Below are 22,829 nucleotides of genomic sequence, written 5' to 3' on the forward strand. Positions count from 1 at the left end.
AAGTTCAGTAACAATATATGTAATTTATACGATTACTACCAAATTATTATTTAAAAAATGACAAATCAAAAACGGTCAGCTTTATTGCTTAAGTTACAGGGATTAAAAATTAACTTTAATAAAACGTTTTTTTTATTTATATAAGTAAAGTAGATAGTTTATCTTTTTAATTATTATTAAGATTCACTGATTATATCTGACTTTGCAGTATCCGAACATAGCTATATCAGATATCCACTAATTGAGGTCGCAGTAATTATAACTTATAAGGTTCCGGATGATGCCTCATGATTAAACAGTTCTGGTGTAACCTGAATATATGAAAAAAATACTTAGAACATTATTAAGCAGTCGTTATTCCAACACTTATATGTACTGAAACTATATATTTAATAGAAAAAGAGTTCGCCTGAATACAATTTATAGCAATGATATTGGACTTGAACTATACAAGTCGTGAAAGTCACAACAATTTAAATTCTTTTCGTGGAATACCAACTTGAAAAATCGGCTAATAGAAACAACGTGTTAATATTTGCAGTTGCATATGAAGCACTCTTTATAGACAGAAATTTATCCATCCATTAAAACAATTGGAGAAAAAATAAAAATCTTCATCTTTAAAGGACCACAACGGAAAAAGCAGAGTAAATATGCAAATTGATAAAAAAATAATTAGTGTTTATTATAGAAAAAGTACATGTCACTAAGTGTTTTTCGTAAAGATCACAAACAACTATACATCTGAAACTGATGTATACGTCTAGTGTGATAACCCATTAGCTGGTTGGTGACGTTTTCGCAATGACTGACTATTTCTATAATAGTTCCTTACTTAACCATTATTGAGACTACAAAGCGTTTGCAACCGCCATTACAAAATACTTTACAAAACACCAGCAAAATGTCAGGTTGATCGTTATTTATACTTAGTTATTTCGCTGCAATCTGATAAATAGGGGCATAAATCTCAAAAGGATTTCACAAAACTAAAATTTATACACTTACAGATTAAAGTCTCAGTGTTGTAAAAATAAAATTATTATTAACAAGTTAATATAACAACATTATAACAAGTTTTTTATTTATATAGATAATAAATACAAAATAATAATTAGGTATATCTGACGTACATATATCCAAGTAACCTTAATCTGTAATGTCACTCGTAAATTGTCATTTAATTAAACAGGTAATTTAAATTATGTTAATTTAAAAACAAAGGATATAGACATGAAAAAATAATTTGAAGCTCTCGTAGCCCGCATGACGTTTTCGAGCTTTTATTTTTATTGTTGCCGTTCACGAAATTCAAACATTGTGAGACCACACATAGTCATGTTGGTTGCGTGTTAATGATCTGACAGCATCCACGATCTGAAACAAATGTAATGAGGATCTCTACGGGTTTAAATCTTAATGAACCGACAGTGAGATTTACAGTTACAAGCTTTTTACAATAGCTATCGTGCCTTTAAAATTATAAAAGATATTAAGTTTTACAGTGTTATCAATATCATCCTATATATTTGACATTCACCATCAGTTTAAAAGTTAGTGTGATGAATTTCCATACAGACTTATAAGTCGGATACCCTTATTAAAATGTTTTAAAATTGAATAATGACGCTTTAAAAAATCTGTATATAATTTTAAACTATTACAATTTTTTTATACAACAGATAATGAAAGTATGAGATTCAGAGTAATTCCTATAATGAACTCTGTGTGCGGTCAAATTGTTCATTATCGTTTTAATTTACAACGGTGATAAAATTTTGGACGCGTATTAATGGAGATAACTTACAAGGATTATAAGAACACACAGACGATAAAAACTATATTGGAATTGTATTAATTGTTTTCACAGGTTAGAAACTATCAGAGGGTTTGATTCCACAGCATTCTGCCAAATTGACAGTGACATTGACATTATTTATATGTATTTAATTCAAACTGTATATATTTGTGAAATGTAAAATATAAATCATTTGATGATTCAGATATTATTAAATATAAGTTAGTTATTAAAGTCAAATTGCTTAAAACATAGGGTTGCTGTGAAATTTGCTCTGATTTATTCCATAGATTGCATATATACATATAACTGTACGCATATGAAATACCGTATTATCTTGGCCTCTCTTAATATCAGACAAAGGCTGTTGAAAAACCAGTATCCCTAAATTAGAGCCTCTGGAACATGGGTTATGTATTATAAAAGCAAATAGTCGTACAGAGCTCACTTAACCATGGGATTGTAACTGGTTTGGGAGCTAAAGTGGAATTGAATAACAGACTTTTGTTTGTTTTGTCGTTTATTTGAACATTTCTGTATTGTGCACCTCTGGGATGAAAACTGAAAAGCCAGAGGATTATAAAATTAAAAAAAAAATGTGTTATTTGTTTCTAAAATATTTTGCGAAGTGTGCGTTGTTAGTTTATAAACATTTATTATTATGCTTATAAACATTTATTATTAACAAAAAATTGAGTCAATTAAAATAATTAATATTATTTAAACACCAAATAAAATTATTTAATGAATAAATTTATTTCGGACTAAAATTGTTTTGTCGGAATAATTAATGTGACAACGACATTCATACATTAAAATTTAGTCAAACAAAGCTGGGATTAGTGAAATTGTTTGCTTGTTTGGCACAAGCTCCAAAACACACAGCAAATATTTGTGAGCCACTTTCTACGTTGTACTTTATCTGACCCTTGCCACACGTGATTATGGAAGTCGTCTGTCGTATCGATCGTCACTTTAAAGTAAAGTCATTAATACGACGAAGTAAAGTAAAAAAAAAGTCGAGAGTTTTAACAATATTAAATCATACAAAGTTATTTTTAGACCGGCCATCATGAGAGCTGTTTGTGTTTGACACGTAAGCAATGCAGAATATAAAATAATAATATAAATGAAACTAGTGTTATTCGGATTTTATTATTTAAAAACTACATAATCACGACGTTTCGTCAGACACCTCGTCTGCCCGTGATCACGGTTGCTGCAAAGTAACCGAAACGTCGAGATTATGTAGTTTTTAAATAATAAAATCCGCGTAGTAAATCCGAATAACACTAGTTTCATTTAAATGAATACTCGCGAAAATCTTAGATCTCATTAAAATAATAATATTTCTATTATATATTATAACATATTCTTTTATAAACATAGCTTAAGAAACAGTCATCTTACTCCGTGTAATGAATATAGAAATTATAATATGTGTTCTAAGTATATATAATGCGTTATATATTATAACTATTGGTAAGCAATGTAATGTTAATTGTACCTATATAAAATTATCTTATTGAAAACTTTGTAAAGACTTTTTCAATCATCGTCTTATCAAACTTAGATATTATAAATAAAAAGGCATTTGTTTAACTTGTTTTTCTATCAATACAACTTGAAAAATTTCTCCGCCATACGTTTGTGTAAGGTTATAAATAAAATTGCTTAAAGATATATGATTATTTCATTCATTATCAATAATAACACACACACACACACACACACACACATATATAATAATTCTCTTCTATTAATAATGTTTAAAAAAAATGGTTATTTGATGAAAAAATAACATAATTTTAATATTTTATGGATATTCAAAGGTTTAATCTTTTTGGACAATTTCTTTTTTTCATATATTCATATAAAATCTTTTGAAATTTTTAATTTAATAAATATTTATATTTTAATATAAAATTCCGTAAAACTAATTTAAATGTTAAATATATATACGAATACACAAATGGGTGTTTCAATGACATTAAACAATAAAATTGCCCCAAACGTTACATAAAATTGGTATCCAATTAAAATTTCCTTCTAACAGATATAATTAGCGACTTGAGTTAACAGCGAATAACTTTAAACAATCAATATTATATACTCCGTGTATTAGGTTTGCACTTGTGTCGCTAACTGTACATCAACTCAGCTATTACATAACACCATGTCGACCGATAGATGAATGTTTTATAGCGGCCATTTCTATTCACGATAATATGGATAAAATGAAAATAATTTTTTATTTAAAAATAACAAGTAAAATAAAACATTTACTCAATCGGAACGTTTCATTTACTCAATCGGAAAGTTTCATTTAAAGTGAATAAAATTCATTTATGTTTTATTATTTGTATATTTGATATGTTAAGTCTTAACAGTTAAGATATTAGAGTGGGTTTTTTATTTCTATGCATAACTATAAATTGAAACCTTAACGCCTACGTTATAGAGGTCGTGTTATTCTAACGAGTCGTTAAAGTGAGATTGGACGGGCGATCATATAAACCTAATTTAATATACTGAGTCTAATCTGGATCTAAATGTCTTGTTTTATTTAAATAGGTTCTTTGACACCGTTTAATCTATTTGCGTAATGCCATTTCGAATGTTAACAATGGAAAATGTATTAAAAACAAATCTTTATACTATAATTCTTCTATACGTGTGTGTCACTGAACTCCTCCTAAAACCCTGGCACAGATTTGAATGACTTTTCTTGTATGCGTCCAGGTAACGCCCCAGATGATTTGAATTCTCAAATCAGCCCGAGCAGGCTGTATCTGGGGTATTTAACACAAAAATAAGGCTGCAACGTAGGTTACTGTTACGTGTACTATTTTAACCCACTTCGTACATTTCCCTCTGAGCGCGACCCTGGTGTCCACCCAGACAGAGACGCTGGCAAAAACTATATATATAAATTTTATGATCATATTTTTTAAATCAGCCAGTTATTCGAGTGGGTTCCTATTGTACCTATAGGTTCTAAACGACGTGGGCGGAGTGGAGAGAGACATTTTGTATTTCACTACACTAACTCCGTACTTTAAGTCACGTCGTCCGCTTGTTTTATTCATCACCGTTATTGGAATGTAAAGTTTGTTTTCTTTGAAATTGTTTACTTTTGTTTATATAATATAAATTCATTCTGAATATCGTAAGGTGTGGATGGTTTTTGAAGTTGAAACTTATTTTTTATTATAATAATTTATTAAGTATTATTTGCTTTAAATCTAAACCAATGAATAAACATCGGGAAGAGAGGTGCGTAATTTCATTATCGTGGCCTAATCAAAACTGCAGTAGTCTTGCTTAAACTTTAAACCGAAACATACAGCGGAGTTTCATTGGGAAATGCAATTATTGTCAATTATAAAACAATTCCCTTTCATTACCAATACCCGCACGCTAATGCTGTTTTAATTGTGTTATACTGGAAGTGTGAATCCATGGATGCAATTCATAACTGTAGGTTCATAGATACGCTTATTTATTACACTGTTTTTTGTCTGCGACTTTGTCTACTAGGATTTTGGAATGAGGGTTAGAGTTTTAAAAGCGGGTTTGTGCTTTAGGTATACATGGTAGCCGGCGGAGTCGTGCCTTCGAAATAATACAGTTGGCTTGTCATTAACCTGCGGTAGCTACATTTAATTTCAGGATAATCATAGCCTATATCTTATGCTGACACACAGGCTACATTTATGAAGATTCCTATAAATATACGTTTAGTGGTTACAGCGTGAAAGAGCAATAAATGTCCATGCTAAATCCAAATATACCAAAGGTTTCCGCATTTGTAATGTTGGTAGGATAAGAAAAATTCAATTTCAATGATCACAACATTTGCGGTTTGTTAAACATTTAGCAAATTAACTATAATTTAAATAACTGTTTGTCTATTGAACCAAAGACCAAGAATCAAGGGCAGCTCGTGTAGAAGCGGTGGAGGTTCTTAATTTTTTGTTAAAACTATTTCTATCATTTATTTGTATTTAATAGTTATTTAAAAAAAGACTATTTCCAGCAACGACATACAAATCAAACGTCTCATTTTTTCTAAACAGATAAATGGAATACATACTAGTTTTTTTTTTAATTTTTAATACTACCTTCATCCTAAAACATTTTCGTTTTATTGTGGAGCAATTTAATTAATGACAGTTAGTCCTTTAATTGTTTGAAACGCGTATGTGTAATAATGTTTAATGTAATGAAAAAAAAACATTTCTTGAAGATGTTTCAGAAATCTTTATATCTGTAAAAACACATTTTCTAATATATAATCAAACTTGAATAATAGAATTTGTAGTATAAAATTCGATTACAATGTCCAAATCTTTTTCATCATCATCATCTTCAGCCTATCGGTTCCAGGTGCCGGGTAAAAACTCTTCTCACATGGAGAAGGTTAGAGCATTAATCACCATGCTTGCTCAAGGTGGATTGGCGATTTCAAACTTATAATTTGAAATTATCAGTCCAGATTTCCTCGCGATGTCTTCCTTCACCGCCTGCCAGCGATGTCTAAAAACTCTTAGAAAGTACAAATATCACGGAAAAAAATCACATTGGTATCAATTTTTTTAACTACCTCTCTATTTGAAATTCCGATTTGTAGAAACGCAAAACTTTTGGAAATTATAGCTTACACTAATAGCTTAATATCGTCTAGCCACTGGCTTGGCGCGTTACACTACAAACGGACAGTTTCAAATTATTTATTGTTAAATCTCAGCACATAATAGTATCGTGGTGACTTGTGGGTATTTTAAACATATTGCTATCTTTATTCCATAGTATTTTAATAAAACGACTTTATTGTGACATTATGTGTAGTAGAGCTATGTCACAGGGAACCGCGAACTTGGAAATTATTATCTATAGCTATCCTTTACATATTTATATATAGTGTACATATAAGTAAAATATACATAACATATATATGAAATGTACAATATGTATTTAATTTAATTGCTCGTAGAAGATTATTCGTGGCCTATTTAGCGCTTGGTAGTACAGGGGAAAATAGAGGGCACCAGACCACGAGGAAGGACACCGATGAGATGGCCTGACCAGATCAGAGCGGCTGCGGACGTCCCCTTGCATCAATATGCCAAAAACGCAAAAGTCAGGGAGGAGTGGCGGTGGTTTGTGAAGCGGGTCACTGGTATGTGATGACCACGACGAGTCTGCAAAGACTCTTGCGACGACGAAGAAGAAGAATATTGGGACAAAATACGTTAAAATTTTAAATAAATAGCGAATAGTTATTATAATTTAATCGCGTGTGTACTGACCCTTATGTGTAATTTATTGCACGGCTTAAGGCGAGCTGAGAGAGTATCTTTGTTTTTTTTTATTTCATGGCTGTTGACTTATAAGAATTGCTATTGCGATACCTATCTTACTTTTTATTACCTATATCTGTGGCAGCTATATTATATCTGTTGTGGCTATATTCAAATAAAATAACGCTTGAATATTCAAGAAGAATTAAAATAAACATGCAAACATTTACGATTTATTCCATAAAGACGTTTCATAAGGAAAAATGCGTAATGTCTTAAATAAAATTTGGTTTAAAAACTATCCTGCTGTAAATATATGTTATATGTGTTACGTAAACTAATCAGTATCAAAATTGTGACATTTTATATAATATTGTATCCGGATAACATCTTTAATAATTTTATAGTGTCGTATGTTCTAGATTCTAGACTCTTCTTTCAGAACGTATCCATTATGTACAATTAAATTTCAGATTTAAACTGTGCGGTCATATTCAAGATTACAATGAGCCAACTATTTCATCTCGAAGATATTCCTCTGAACTGAACTGAACCTTGACACTATTATATCAAGGTTCAGTTTTGACGAAACGAGAAATCGAAAAAGAATATTTTAATATCAAAGATTTCATCGGATATAAAGACACTCAAGACGGATAAAAAGTTGAATAAATTTTTTTTTTATAATAAAATTAGATATAGAAAATACGTTTGTTGATAACGATAAAATCAATAAACCTAATAAAAAATACAAGAGATTTTGTATTGAATAACAATTGCCTTTATACTCACGTTTAAAATTGATTCCAAGAAGTAGGTATTTTAATATAGACTGAATGTCGAGAACTTTACAAGATATTAAATGTGATCAAGTCCGCAAGAACTCACTCACTGCATCCGCGTAATTATTTTGTCATCAGACAGTGAATAAAACTTTAATCGTATATTTTAAATATATAGAAAAATTAATGATTTTTCTATATTATAATTGTTGTGAGTGTTTGAGCTGGTGGAGGGTTCTGAGACAGTGACCTGGTATAGGACTTAAATTTACAGAAGAACATATTTTACGTAAGGTCGAGACTGCTACACATTCTTTTGGAATGTCCTGAGTTTGCAGAATAATAGACACCTCTTTTTCAGGTTAGTGAACTAAATCAAGAGCTTTTTGACTCAATAGTCCTAAAGAAATTGAATGTCCTGGTTAGTTCCTCGTCACAAAATACTGTGCAAGTGACTCAGAGTATCCAAAACATATAAATAGTGGCAAGTCTATTGTATTTCACTCACAAGAAATACTCGAACCCTTCAAATCAACCAGTTCGCGAATTGGAAAACTTAAAAACTGAAAGTTTTAATGTTTTTTGTTACGTTAATAATTGGCGACACGAATGCACTATTGTTCTTGAAGGGATAGATCTAAAGTGAACCCACGTACTACAGGTTCCACAAATAGATCTATCGATAAACTTTATTGACATATAAATTGGTAAATGCAACGAATGTGTAAGTATTATTTAATTAACAACACATGAATTATTTTCATTGAATTGGACGAGCTTTTTATATATACAAGTATATTTAATATATATTGTTTGTTTTTTTTAATATCAGATGAGTGTAATTACTTATTAGTAAACATATTTCGCAAATGAATTGATTTTTTTTTCAAAGCCTCACGGCTTCAGACAAAACTAACTCTGATAACCGCAAGTACCAACATATTTCTGTTCAGCTAACTCCGAGTGGTGAATGTCACATATCTTACACATTTATTACTAACGCACACAAGACGGTACATTTCTTTACTTGTATTTAAAATGTGTAAAAATAAAAAAATATATAAAGAAAATCTACACATATAAATAAAACAACGGGTTATTCTAGAGATTTATTTAAATTTTATTATATATCTATTATGTTTAATAAATTTATATTTACAAAGGAACAAACGATGCCGGGGAATGTCTGTATTGACGAAACAATGACGTTTCTAAATTTTCATTCGATTGCAACACTACATTATAATTAATTGTTATTACAGCTATGTAAGAAAATATCCCTCGAAATGTATCGTAACAGATTAAATAGTTTAAATTATGGTGGGTGTTTTAAGTTACTAAAAAGAAAATATAAAAAAAAAATCTCTTAATAACTTACGACTAGACAGGTACTAAATATAAATACTATCGTTGGTAAGAAATAAATATTATATATGCTAAAAAACTCAATAGTCATACGAGTTCCTTTTATGGCTGTCAGTATACTTAGTACGTGTATTGATTACAATTTTACATCAATAACGATAACAGCGAACACTGGTGTATCTTATAATGACAATTACTTAAACACACATATAATGTATTAATAAAATACTTAATATGTATGAAAACATTAATAGATTTGATACTTCATTATTAGATTTAACAACGTTGGAAATAATTCAATGCTAACCCTACAGCGTGAATAGTCAATAGATATACTGCAATCATTTTAATAATCAAAAGTTACTATTAATGTTGCCATTGCTAAAATTGTTTTTTTTTTTTTATTATAAATAGGACGATGTATTTAATCCGTCCTAGAATATTTCTTTATAATCTTCACACTATCTTTAACCGCCTACATCCGCTGAACTTATCTTTTAAATATAATAAATTATAAATGAGCAAATGCGTCTAACAACTACTTTAGCTCTCGATCCACATAATACACACGAAGCAAAACTAATTTCAAACAATCACGTTAATTCATGTTTAAATTTAAAACTTAATTATTATAATATTATTAATTTTCCAGTTCAAACATCACTATCAAATAGTACACTTTATGAAAGCAACTATATTTAGTTCAATTCACTTCAACAGCGGTCCCATCGCAGCTTGTACCTGCAAGCCAAGTATCGCATGTGCTGGCTAGCATCTTTGAAGGTGCTTCCATGAGACGTTGTACCACAAAACAACACCTGTCGTTCCTCCGCGACGGCTGAAATGATTCTTCGTTCTCACATGTCCTTTGACTTAAATTTGAGGACCAATAACTTAACTTTGTTCTTACAAAGAAAGTCCATGACTCTTACTCTCATTTAGCATTGCGTAATTTCCTGTTACTATGGACTTAACACTGCCTTAGGACGCGAACTAGCAACTAAAAGTTTTTTGCTGGCCAGCTCCTTTGGTTGCTTTAGACGGCAGCGGGCTAGGGCACCACCCCGCGCGGTCCGCTGGCTAGCAGTCGTCGCACAGACTGGTGGTTATTACCATCGCTGCTGGAGATGTCGCTGGTGCTCACCACTTCTGGGTGGGAGAAGTTCTTGCATAGGACTAATACCTATAGAACACAAAAGGTTATTACTAATGATCATCGAAATTTCATCCCATACGTAATAAGGAAACCGGGTAATATGGTTAAAACTATGTCGTTAATAATAAATGTACGTACTGTATAAATGACAGTAGCGACCCCCATGACTGCACCAGCGAGGACATCCCACCAGTGATGTCTGTGGTCCGTGATCCTAGTGAGCGGGCAAGTCACAGCGTAGATGATGCACAGGATCTGCAGCAGCGGCACCACCAGAACAGACCGACTATGCCAGCTGAAGGCTCGCCTTTGGAGATACCACTGAAATAGGATTCGGTACATTAGCACCCACAATAGCAAGACTCAGGTTGAGCATAAAATATTTTGTCCATAAGATTTAATGAGATAAAGTTCCGTATACGGGTTCAGTTTAAAGAAAAGCCTTACACGTTGTTATCTTGATACTTTATTCACAGCCAAGTTCGTCCAACAAAAATACAACAATTCATCCGAGGCTTCAAAATGGCTAAACGAATATCCAGCAAAATTGGCATAAAATTAGGAACGTTCCCTTTTTGTCCGCAGCGTGTTATTCTCTTAGAAGAGATTGCTATGCATTTTATTACGAGCATACAGACAGGATTCTAATTTTAATACAAAGGAATTATAGACCCCATATGTTCACTTCCTTGTTGTCGAAAAGCCGAAAGTTCCGTGTGCATCTACCATGACAAGGTCAAGTAATCTTCACGTCCTGCTGTCTGTTGTATAGGGGAGATAGTAATCAAATTACTTGGAGGCATTAAAGCAAGATCCCCTCTAGCAGTTAATTACGGCCTCATAACTCAATTAGAAATGTATATTTAGAGTTCCATTACCAGGAGTGTGCATTCGACCATTTTATTGGTCCCTGAATGAGAGTGGGCCGGTGTAGGTTTTAATGCAGAAGAAACAATATTTCTCGTAGACACAACAAACTAGCAGGTCCTCGTAGTTTTTTTTTTGATCGGAAACAAGATCTTTAGTAGATGACGCGAATAAAAAGTATTGAAACGACTCAGACATTATGAAAACAGTGATTTATTAATGAAAAAATCATTTTTATTTTTAGTTCATTATCAATATTTTATACAAAAAAAATTATGTGCTTCAGGTACTGTTCATAAAACGAAATACAGTTCGAGATCTTATATGGGGCAAGAGATAAGAAGATATACATTACATAGAAATCATAACCATACTGACTGCGATAGGAATAAGGAACAGGTGAATGTTTAAGAATCTCAAATATGTAATCTTGTTTATGAATCCGATATATAAGAAGAAAATTATTTTAAAATTGGCATAAAATATAAATCAATAGCATTATTGCTAACAAGTAATTTTTAGTTACGTGTTCGAAATTATTTATAACAGTAAACGTAGGGGGGAGACGTAACTGTAATTGCAGAGCGAAGTTCAGTCATTCAGCCGGGGAATTATCAGATTATGTAAACCTCCTTGCTGAATGAACAATTGGTAGGCTGGCAATAACAAATAAACGTTCATACTTGTGATATAATCCATAGCAAGAACGTAATACATAACAATAAGCACAATTTAAGTCGAAATAGCTATTGTTGTATTAAATAAGCAACTCACAGCCAAGAAGAGACCGCAGTAGACTGAGAGCGACGTGTGCGCCGAGGGGAAGCTCCGGCTGGAATCAATCTGGAGGTAGCGAGAGAAGCGCGTGGAGGTACACGTGTAACTACTCACGTAATCCGACCTGTTTGGTCATAATAATAAAAAAAAAAAATAATATTGTCTATTGTTACATTTTCTTAATTATCTATGTTAGCCTGTAAATAATTTATGCTCTAACAACAGCAAAGACATTTATTTAATAACAAATCTATTTTAAATATCGAAATCATAAATCTTAAAGGTTAATATGTATTTTTTTTTAATTCTGAATACTTTTCTTGCTGTTTTTTTTTTATGTTGTCTGTATTTGTAATATTTATTATATTAGATACTGATACATTTATGTATTCCGTGTTAACTTACCCATTACACGTTCTTGCTGTATCGGGCTTGCATAAATCAAAGAAGGTCGGTCTGGGTGATCCGACGACACATTTCACCACTTCCAAGACAGTAAGATTTACAATAGCAGCGTATATATAATCGCGGTAGATGAATCCAGCGGTTTTAGCGCTTGTCAGCAACTTGTTTTGCTTGATGGTGTACTCGTCGTCCAACTGCAGTGTCGACTCTACCGCCCATATCTGTAATGGAATAATGATTTGAGTATTGCATTGATTGAGTAATACTGTATGTATTGTGTAATATGAATTAAATATCTAAATATATTATTTCAAGTAGCTTTTCATTAGTAGGAATAAAAAAAATATAGGTATTAATATTTTATTTTGTCAATAAAAATTATAAATAATTTTGTTTTTAAATTAACTTTATTTTAAGGACCTTGTTATTACAAAGTGTTATTTTTCAAACCATCATTTGACATTAACATGTATTCCGCTGCAAATATCCTCATTTATATTTGGTTTGAAATGCAAATACAATTGTGTGAATAATTAACAAGCGCGAAAAACATCCTGTCAATGTGAACAGGTAGTTGTAATATGAACTAAGAAAATGTCACTTCAACGTTAATGTCAGATAGTAAGTCAACATAGAATACTTAGGATGCTAAAGTAATATATTTATATCCAACCTCTTTGGTTTCAAACATTATACGTGACACTGGCAGAATACATTTGCATAAAAAAAAATATGAAGTACTCACAATGAGGTATGGCACAATGACTGTAATGGCTGCTATCAGAGATATGGAGAGAGTGTCTCCCGTGTGAGGGAATGAGAGGTCGGGGTCATTGCATCTGAAGCCGCTTCGTCTGCTGGGAATAGCTCCGACCTCCAGGAGTATACATACTGCTGCCACTGAAGCAAAACATAAATCACATTTTATTATTCATCGCTAGAACATTAGTCTAGAATATTCCGTTATCAAATGGCGAGATCCGAACGACATAAGAAGAGCGTTTCATGCCCTCAAATGACATCGAGCAGTCTTCTAAAATACGATTTTATAGATATTTTATAATAATACAATTAATTTGTGTGATTGAAATAATAAATTGCGAGACGTATTTGGAGTTTCATGCTAGAAATCAATAAAATCGAGAATTTATTATAAACAGAGAGGTTTTGATGTGGATTGCTAATAAAAATAAATATTATTCGACAATAAGTAAACTTTCTAATCAAATTCATTAAATATATCTCTGTATATAAATATATGTATTTTTTCCCGCTTTTAGAGCGGAAAATGTTTGGAAAAAATTTACCGGTAATTAAAAACAAATTAAAGATAATCAAAAGAGGGTTAATGTTGTAAAAAATTAAGATTTTTCATATTTTTAGATAAACGTCATTAACATGGGTAATTATTTTCGTCGTTAAAAATCATTTCGTGTTAAGTTGATAGTAAGTTAAAATAAATAAACTAGTGGTAAAACATTTATCGAGAACATTTATATACATATTTTAATTTTTTATATAAAAGAAATATATACATATATCATAATCAAATAATACCGCTCTATATAGCGACTTTATGATATACTTTCAAACTGTCCGTTTCATCGCAATATTTTTAGCAAACAGATTTCCAATGGTTTCCGCTTCATCAAACTATTTATGAGATTTTTTTAATTTTTTTATCATATATAACCTCCATCGACCAAACTCAACAGCCAACGTTTGTAAGTGTATTCGCCTTAATAATATTCTATGCGCCTTAACCGCGAAGCTAAATGACACTTTAATGTTCAAATGAATGTTTTATTTATTTCACGATTCCAGTGAGAATGTAAATGTTTTTTTAGTTTTAATATAACCTATATGTAATAAATTGACACAACATCAAAAAAAAAATCATTTAGATAAATAATGCATTCGTGTACAATGACATTATATTTTTTGCAAAATAAATTCTTATACCTTTTTATATGAAAAACTGGTCTAAAACATTATTCTAGTGACATCTCGATCGCTAGACGTTTTTAAGGCCAAGCGTACATTATGTCGAAATATAAACGTCATCCAAATAAGTTTTGTTTCTGTCGCTTGTTTTGTCAAAATCTTTGGTCATATAAAATTATTTATATTAATACTACTATTTATATTACTCTAGTTATTAATCTCAATTTCGTTTCACCCTACCTTCTTTTCATAGTAAAACATCATATTATTTTATACGAAAGTGTCCTAATTTATACGTACAAAAACATAATAGGCTATAATTCATTTGGATTCAATCACAAGCATGAACTAAAGTTCAAGCATTATAAAAACGGTTACAAAATATTGAGTCTACCTCAAAAATTCGGGTTAAAGATAACTATATCTATATCGAAACCAAAAAGTCACACAAATTTATCTTTACGTTATTATTATAACACAACCAATATTACGTGTTTGACCACGCTTTCAACTAATTAGTTGATTTGAAAGTTGCGACTTCTAATGATAAAAACAAATTGAATTTAACTTCAAACGTGTTAAAAAAATAATTTTCTGTCTTCAGACTCCATGGAGGTTTAATAGATTTGAGTTTTTAATAGTTTTAAATATTGTATCTGTTCCGAATTTTGTAAAGTCATGCGAAATCCCGAATATATATAAAAAATAACTGTTGTTGCTGGCAATAAAACGTCATAAAAATGTCAGATTATCAATTGCATATAAATATTAGACGGACAATGTTATGACGTTTCCAACAAATGCATTTAGTAATTAAATCAAACTATAGCAGCTGCTTCCATGTTTATACCAGAAACTACTAGATGAAGTTATCCAAGTATCTAAAGCGTTGATAAATCCACATATCAAAAGAAGCTTTGTATGAAATCATTTCCTGTATTAAATTTTACAAAATTTCTTTCGAATATAATCAAGAATCATCAAAAATTAGGTGACCCAAATAGTCCATACAATTCGCAATTTCTTCCGTACAGGACCAAGCGCTTAAAAATGTTCAATTTCTTTTAATAAATGATCCCACATTTATATATATTAAGTGAGACAAGTAGACCGGATGTCTGTCTGTCTGTGACAATTCGACTGGCTTTTGTTAATTTGTTTGGGGACATTAACGACCACCAGCGATAGTACTACGACCAATTCGGAGGTGAAAGCTTCTGGCTAAAAACCGTAGGCGAAGAAACTCACTTAGCTTCAACGATCACAAGTCATTCATATATTTGTGTATAAAATATAAGTTTAATGAAATACTATAAAATAAAAATTAGTTTATAATTAGTACTTAATGTTTTATATTATTAATAATCTAGATAATATCTGTTCAAATCCAATCACGTAAAAAACATAAACCCTATTTACATCAAATCGTGTGAAAGTGTTAGGTTTGCAATAGTATAAATTATACTGTTAATATAACTCGGAGACATTTACAGAATAACGAGTAAAGCCAGATGTTACAACTAGTGATAATTTTAAGCAGTACTTTTATTACTCTATAGTACAGACATAAACTAGCAAAGCATACTCGTAGCTACCACTACTTCGCCGGCTTCACGACGTTAGTGTTAAGTGGGATACAGTCACAAATTATTGTTTTTATTAACATGAAACATTAAGAGACTTGGAAATATCAATTCATAGATAAGTCACCAAATTTATGGCGAACAGTTCAAAGGGTTCATTGATGGCCCGCTCCGTCGCCGGCCAAGTTATTTGGATGCATTCCAAATTATTTTACTGACGTTTCATTCAAATTAACCGGTAACTCTTTATGGTCGCGTTCTCCGAATCAGCGATGAAGTATTTTGTTTGTGAATATCCGTGATATAAAAGAATATTTTTTGAAACTAAATTTATTTATTTCGATTTGGATTTGAGAAAAATCATAAGACTTTTTTAAGGGAAATAAGTTGATTTTTTTTTTTGTAAAACTTTTTTATTTATCATATTCGTGTTCGAAGGTTAACCGGTGGCTGATTGTTTAAGGTAATTGCCAATCTAAACACATGTTCTTCCCTAGACCTGAAGAGGTACAACAAATATATGACACAAGCACTTTCATGAAGTGTATATATATATAATCGTAACATAATTTGTATTGAACTATTTTATATTTAATATGTAGGAATAGAAATCGCTCCGTAAATCAAAAAAATATTTTTAAGTTTGAGTCATGCTAATTACATATTTATTTTGGCATTAAATAATAAAATATAATTTGTGAAGTACTTACATTTGAGTCTCGATATGATCTCAACAGACGTATTTCAACCTGATTGAAGTCACAGACAATGTCGAGTAGGATTTATGATAGGCAGAATAGTAAGTCTCAATAGTAGACGAGATAACATTCAAATACAGGGAAAAAGTATTTAAATATTCCCCTCTAAAGATTATCATCTTTAGAGGGGAATGTTTAGGGGAGGGAGGGGATAATTATCAGCGTTGATAGCTGCTTGATAAGAGGGGTTTGTACTCCAAGTCTTGGCGAAGGCATGGATAATCTACAGTCCTAGACTCCTCAAATAATCTTCACAGCTTCCACAACATTTGAGCGATAAAAATACTTTATCGTCCAATAAATATTAACGGATAATTCAACAATAGTTTTATCCGATTTGTACGTAAGCCTTCCATTTCAAAATTTCCTGTATTAGTGAAATTGGTAATCGAATTATGTAATTCAATTAATCTGGATTTAAGTTAATTAGTTTTCATCTTATACGGACGTTATATAATTTGACATTATTCTTTGAAACATGTTTTACATATCTCGTGGCGTTCAAAAGATGAATAGATTATTAAGGAAACATAGAAGTAGGTTGAGGAATAGTGTAGACGTAAGAATTAGGACCGGTCTAGACCAGAGGATTACATATAGGTCAAAAGGAACAGTTAATTTGTCGGATCTGCATTTGTTCAGCAATTGTTAGATGATCAAGTAATTTACGGTCAGAAACATCAAAGGTTTTTGTTATTAACGTGAATTAGGCTAGTAGAACTGCGACTCGGTAATATGCGGCTGTTTAAATTATGCAGAATCGCCTTTCCTATATCAATTATATTAAAAAAAAAATAATCCTTTGTAATATATGTATTCGTACAAACCGTAGAATGATAAATCAAAAAATAATTCAATCTCAAATTAATAATAACAGTAGATTTAGATAATGTTATAATGATGCATCGTTATTGTAATTTATGTATGACATTTAATTTTCGAACTGGTCGCGGACATCGAATGTAAATCGATTTCACGCTCCGTTCACAGTGATAATCGATAATCTTGTGTTTCCATCGGAAATTGTCACTTACTGTTTCATTAGTCAAACAATCGTACGTAGAACATCCGACGCACTGGTTTTGCTTATTGGAAAGGCGGTAACGTTGTTTAACGTTACCATAAAACCGAAGCGAGTTATGAAACAAAGATTGATTGATATTTATTGCAGACGGGCATGTAAGGTTTTCTGACGAATATATGAAGTATGTACAGTACAAATAATAACCCGAATGCAGAATAAAATGCATTATTAATACAACCCATACTGACATTTATTACAACACACTAATGGTTATTATTGTATAAATTAGTAACATACCATCCGTTTGCAGGTTTTCATTGAATTAGCGTGTTGCATGACCCTATTCGGCCTGCGTTGATTTTAAGTTTTTAGTGTCATTGGATTTTGTACTTTATTTCGATATAAATAAGGTGTAATAAATGTTAAAAAGCCGGATTATACTGGTATACTGCATTCCGCTACGAGCAATTAGCGAATAGAATTAAGAAATATGAATACTCGTGTTTACAAGATCGTATACAACAAACATGTGCGTAGATATTTGAATAAAAAATAATATTAAAAATATATTTATTATCTGTATGATAAAATTGAAATAATAATTGGCTGTGGGTATGAAATCTGTTTAGATTTTTTATGAGTTTTTGACATATATGATGTTAGTATATTTAATTACATATAAATATTGTATTACACTAATTTGGAATCTCATGAAGGGATTTTCAAAAACTACACTATTATTGAAAATTACGTTTATTGAAATTGGTTTATTATGTTATTTAGAACAAATTGTAATATATAATTTTAACATTGTCAAGCACAGCGCTCTCATTTTTTATTTTTATTTTAGGAAATAGAAATTTAAGTCAACAGTTTTGTGCTTTCATCCAGATGTCTGAATTATTAGAAAAGTCGTGTTTACCAAAAGATGAAAGTATTATTCAATATGAATATAAATATTCTAAGAAAATCGTTAACGTTATCCCAAACACTTATATCCGTGTCGAAATCAAAATTGACTGTGAGAAAAATCAAACATACATACATAACATTTCTTTAAAATCGGTTACAAATTAACCGCTATGTGTTTTTGAACGTTATCCGCCATTTAACTGCGTTTAAACAATGCCAACGACGGGAAACGGGTTTATAAATTAAGATTTTGGCGACAGGAAGTGCCATAAGTACGTGTCTGTGGAGTACATCCAAAATTTAAAGAAATCCTTAGCCAACGGTAGTTTTAAAATAATCGAAGACCAATTTATTAAAAGTATGAATATAGAAATACAGATAATGATTCTTGTGTCCATAGATTATACATCAAGCGATGCAAATTCCACGGTTATAAAACCCTTGCGAGTTTAGCCGGGAGCTTGGTTTTACGGAATTTTCAGATTTTATCTTCCAAGTATTCTCTTATCTTCTAAGATTAAGCCCTATACCTTTTTATGAACAAACGTTTGCTTTTCTTTTTGTTAAACGTTCTATATAATACATTTTTATTTCCTTTTATTTTCACTGCACTTACTGAACGTCGGAATAGATACATAAAAGCAAAATAATACCATATAATCATAAAATCTCAATCTCCTTTTATTTGATGCTATGGCTTCATTCACACTGGATTCGTGATATATTTTCTAAACATCCAGTTTTTTATTTATGTCTTAAAGACTAAGCAGTTGTAACAATAAAATATCCAGTGCGAATGAAGCCGTTGCATAAAAAATAGTACAGTTGTCATTTTCAAATGACACATTTTGTTTTTAAATTGTTGAGCGATCATAAGGATTCCAGAATCGATAGTCACCGGACGATATGATGACAAAAGATTAATCGGATTACATAGTTAACATGTTTATAAACATTACTTTAAACATCATCCGAATGAGAACGCCTAGCACATGTTTTAAATATTCACTACATACGAAGCGTTTCCCGTTTTTCTGTAAATAGGTAACGACTGACGTTAAAGTTTAAGATTTATGAATGAAAAACTGTTATTGCTATGTATTTTACGATACAGACCTCGGGTGAGTGGACGGTTGGTCAAAGTAAGTATTTTTAGTCTATAAACTACCTTTTTTATTTTGGTAAAGATATAATCTAAGGATGGAAGATTTAGGGTTTTTAAAAGCTAATTTTTATAATATTACAGCTAAATTAGTCACAGTATTGTGTTTTATTGTTTTGTTAACTTATATTACACTGAATCTGATATGTTTTCATTCCTTGTCCAAAGTTCGAGACATTATGTCACCCGATAGCTGAACAACTGTCAGACGTTCAAAAAAAAAAAAAATGTTAAATATTTAAATTAATAATTGATTTACATTATCATATTAAGAAAGTATTACATTACTTTAGATTAATTTTTACTGATGAACGGATTTTAAATGTGAACGTTTGACAGATGTGAATTATATACGCGTTTGTCCAATATCAGTAAAAAGGTTGTATATGATGTATTGTGCTTTTAATATTTAGGTAGATCAAATAACAAAAATATACTAGTAACTTGAAAATTATAGACCCTAATAAAATAAAGATTTAACATATTTATAAATTAGATCTTCGTATGTTATTGACATTTTGATTTGTTTGTTATGACTAATAGGTATCTGAATAGAATTTGGGTGGTCTTTTTCCCCGAATAGTTAGGGATAAAAAAACTCATTCAAACTTAAACAAAAAAAAAAAAAAGAAAAAAATTCAAAATTTAATTTTATATCACTGTAAATACACCGCGACAGTGTCAACAGTGTCAACGAATGTCAACAACGCGGTGTCAGTCGTGTCAGATGTAAGTTGACACCGCCCTCACGGTCAACACGGTCACATAAGGTATTTGAATACAAAAACCTGGTAAAGAAAAACCTTTATTCCATTAGATAAACTCTTTCCTGTTTTCTCTACACAGAATTCAAAACTATGATTCGTTCAATAAATAAAATCGTTGACATTGGCACAATATTCCGCGATTGAAGAGTGAATGAAGCCATAATAAAAAAAAGATACTGGCTATTTAGAACGATCACAAATTCTTTAGTAGTTTTTGTTGAGCGTATAAAATATTCATCCATACGTGTTTAAATAACAATAAAAATAAATTAATAATAATGTTATGTTATTATTATATAATAATGGTTTATTTATTTTATAATACTTATTCAAAACAACACGTCACTGTGGGAAATTTGATATATTGGGTGTATTTGTCTGTTATAAACACATTTGAATGACATTATGAACCCCAGTTAAACATTTTTGTGGTCAACTTGATGACGTGACAGTGTCAAATTACGACCACCAACGACGACCTCACCACCACAGTGTTAATATGTTGGCAACTATATAACCTTCTAACATAAATGTTAGATAAGACCTATTTTATATTATGTTATATATATATATACACACTTATATTGTTTATTAAATTCTTTTTTTAATATTCCAGAAATTATTTATTTATTTAGTTAACTTTTAAATGACAACATTTTTCGTAAAACTTTGAATTGTAGTTTTATGAAACAACACTATGAATATTATTTCTTAGGGGTTGCAGGCATTTAACTGAAATATTTCAAAAAAATGTAGACGTAGGAGAGTAAAATGTTTTAATTTTCGTAACATATTCAACTATTAATTTTAGTTAAAAGAATACTAAATAAAACAATCATTCAGTATTACGGCTGTAATGCGACATGCGACAGATGCACAAAATTTAAACCATATAAAAAAGTTTTTACTTTAATACCTAAATATAAAAAAGATTTATATGTTTATGGAAAATACAATGTAGACCTTCAGTTAACACTATTGTTAGGTAATCATTAATAAATCTACATACAATCTCAGTTAAACCAGTGGCACGTAACAGTTAAAAGTTTCATCGAAACCACTTTGGTCGACAAATGTACAAACAAGCCAGTCAAACATAGAAGCGCCGTAGCGTTAACTGAAACGGCTTATTGCCTGTCAACGTCAACAGTTACGGGGGCAATAGATACTAAACACATATAAAACCTATTTACACAATGACAGAGCAAACAATATATTATGTACTTAGATAAAATGCAATAGCCTATGTTGGAAGACGAAAAAGAATTTGATTGGAATCTTGTATTTTATAATTATATTCAATGAAATGAAAGAAAAAGGTTGCATGTTGAAGAATTAATAGTTTTTTTTATATCTGTACGTAACTGTCATATTGACGTGATTCTTGTCGTTGATCGTAAAAAATGCTTGCGTAAAATACACTGTACCGCTACAAGACGTCGTAAACTATGGATTTGTTTAATAAAATGAGTGATATCTAAATAAACCGATCGCCCATCAATCAATAACAAATGTTCCAGAGCACTCCACTTGTTATTTATTGTTATTGCGATTGTGTAACAAATAACAATACGGCACAACACGCGGCCAGTGTTATGTGGGTTAACGCGTTCAGTACGAATAACTTAAAATATATACTTTCATTAAATAAAATATTATTTTAGGCTAAAAAAAACTTTAAAACAAATGTTATCTGTGTCAGTTAATAAATTATGTTTTATAGAAAAATATTACTATTTAATGATTCATACCGTGTATGAGATCTATCGATGGCATTTATGTGTGGGATATATTATGTAAGTTATATAATAAATTATATGTATATTAAACTCACCCAGCAGCAGTATCGGCAGGTCTATAAGTAGGTGCCAGGCGAGACTGTGACGCGCCTGCATCTCGACTTCAACAGGAACTCGCTGATCAGATACCGTCTACAAAGAGTTATGATAATGTAATTAAACATAAAAATTATATATCTAATAATAAAATATTTTATTAATAGCTAAGGTTATGACATAATCCCGACGTTACGGTTCCTTATTATGTTGGTATAAAATAATAAAAAAATATCTAATTTATCCGAAAGTCATTTAATAAGAAAGTCTACAATATTGATAATAACTGAAGAGTAATAAAAAAAGTTTTGATATATTCTGGTTTTTGTTAATCTATATTCCATAACATATTATTAATCTGTGGACATCGTATTATTTTATGAACTTCATA

At 30.7% G+C, this 22,829-nt stretch overlaps 1 protein-coding gene across 2 annotated transcripts in view; it reads right to left on the minus strand.

The window, feature by feature from the left end:
- Positions 1 to 8,979: 8,979 nt before the first annotated feature.
- LOC116771716 (phospholipid phosphatase 2-like) overlaps positions 8,980 to 22,829 on the minus strand; it is a 36,381-nt gene continuing 22,531 nt past the window's right edge. For both annotated transcript variants that reach the window (XM_032663644.2, XM_032663645.2), the window contains exons 2-7: positions 22,438 to 22,534; positions 13,199 to 13,353; positions 12,454 to 12,674; positions 12,046 to 12,172; positions 10,543 to 10,725; positions 8,980 to 10,431 (exon numbers count right to left, since the gene is read on the minus strand). In XM_032663644.2, coding sequence (XP_032519535.1) covers positions 10,300 to 10,431; positions 10,543 to 10,725; positions 12,046 to 12,172; positions 12,454 to 12,674; positions 13,199 to 13,353; positions 22,438 to 22,534 — 915 coding nt within the window. In that variant the 3' untranslated portion in view covers positions 8,980 to 10,299. The remainder of the gene's footprint in view (positions 10,432 to 10,542; positions 10,726 to 12,045; positions 12,173 to 12,453; positions 12,675 to 13,198; positions 13,354 to 22,437; positions 22,535 to 22,829) is intronic.

This window comes from Danaus plexippus, assembly GCF_018135715.1.
Source record: "Danaus plexippus chromosome 16 unlocalized genomic scaffold, MEX_DaPlex mxdp_23, whole genome shotgun sequence".
NCBI classification, from domain to species: domain Eukaryota; kingdom Metazoa; phylum Arthropoda; class Insecta; order Lepidoptera; family Nymphalidae; genus Danaus; species Danaus plexippus.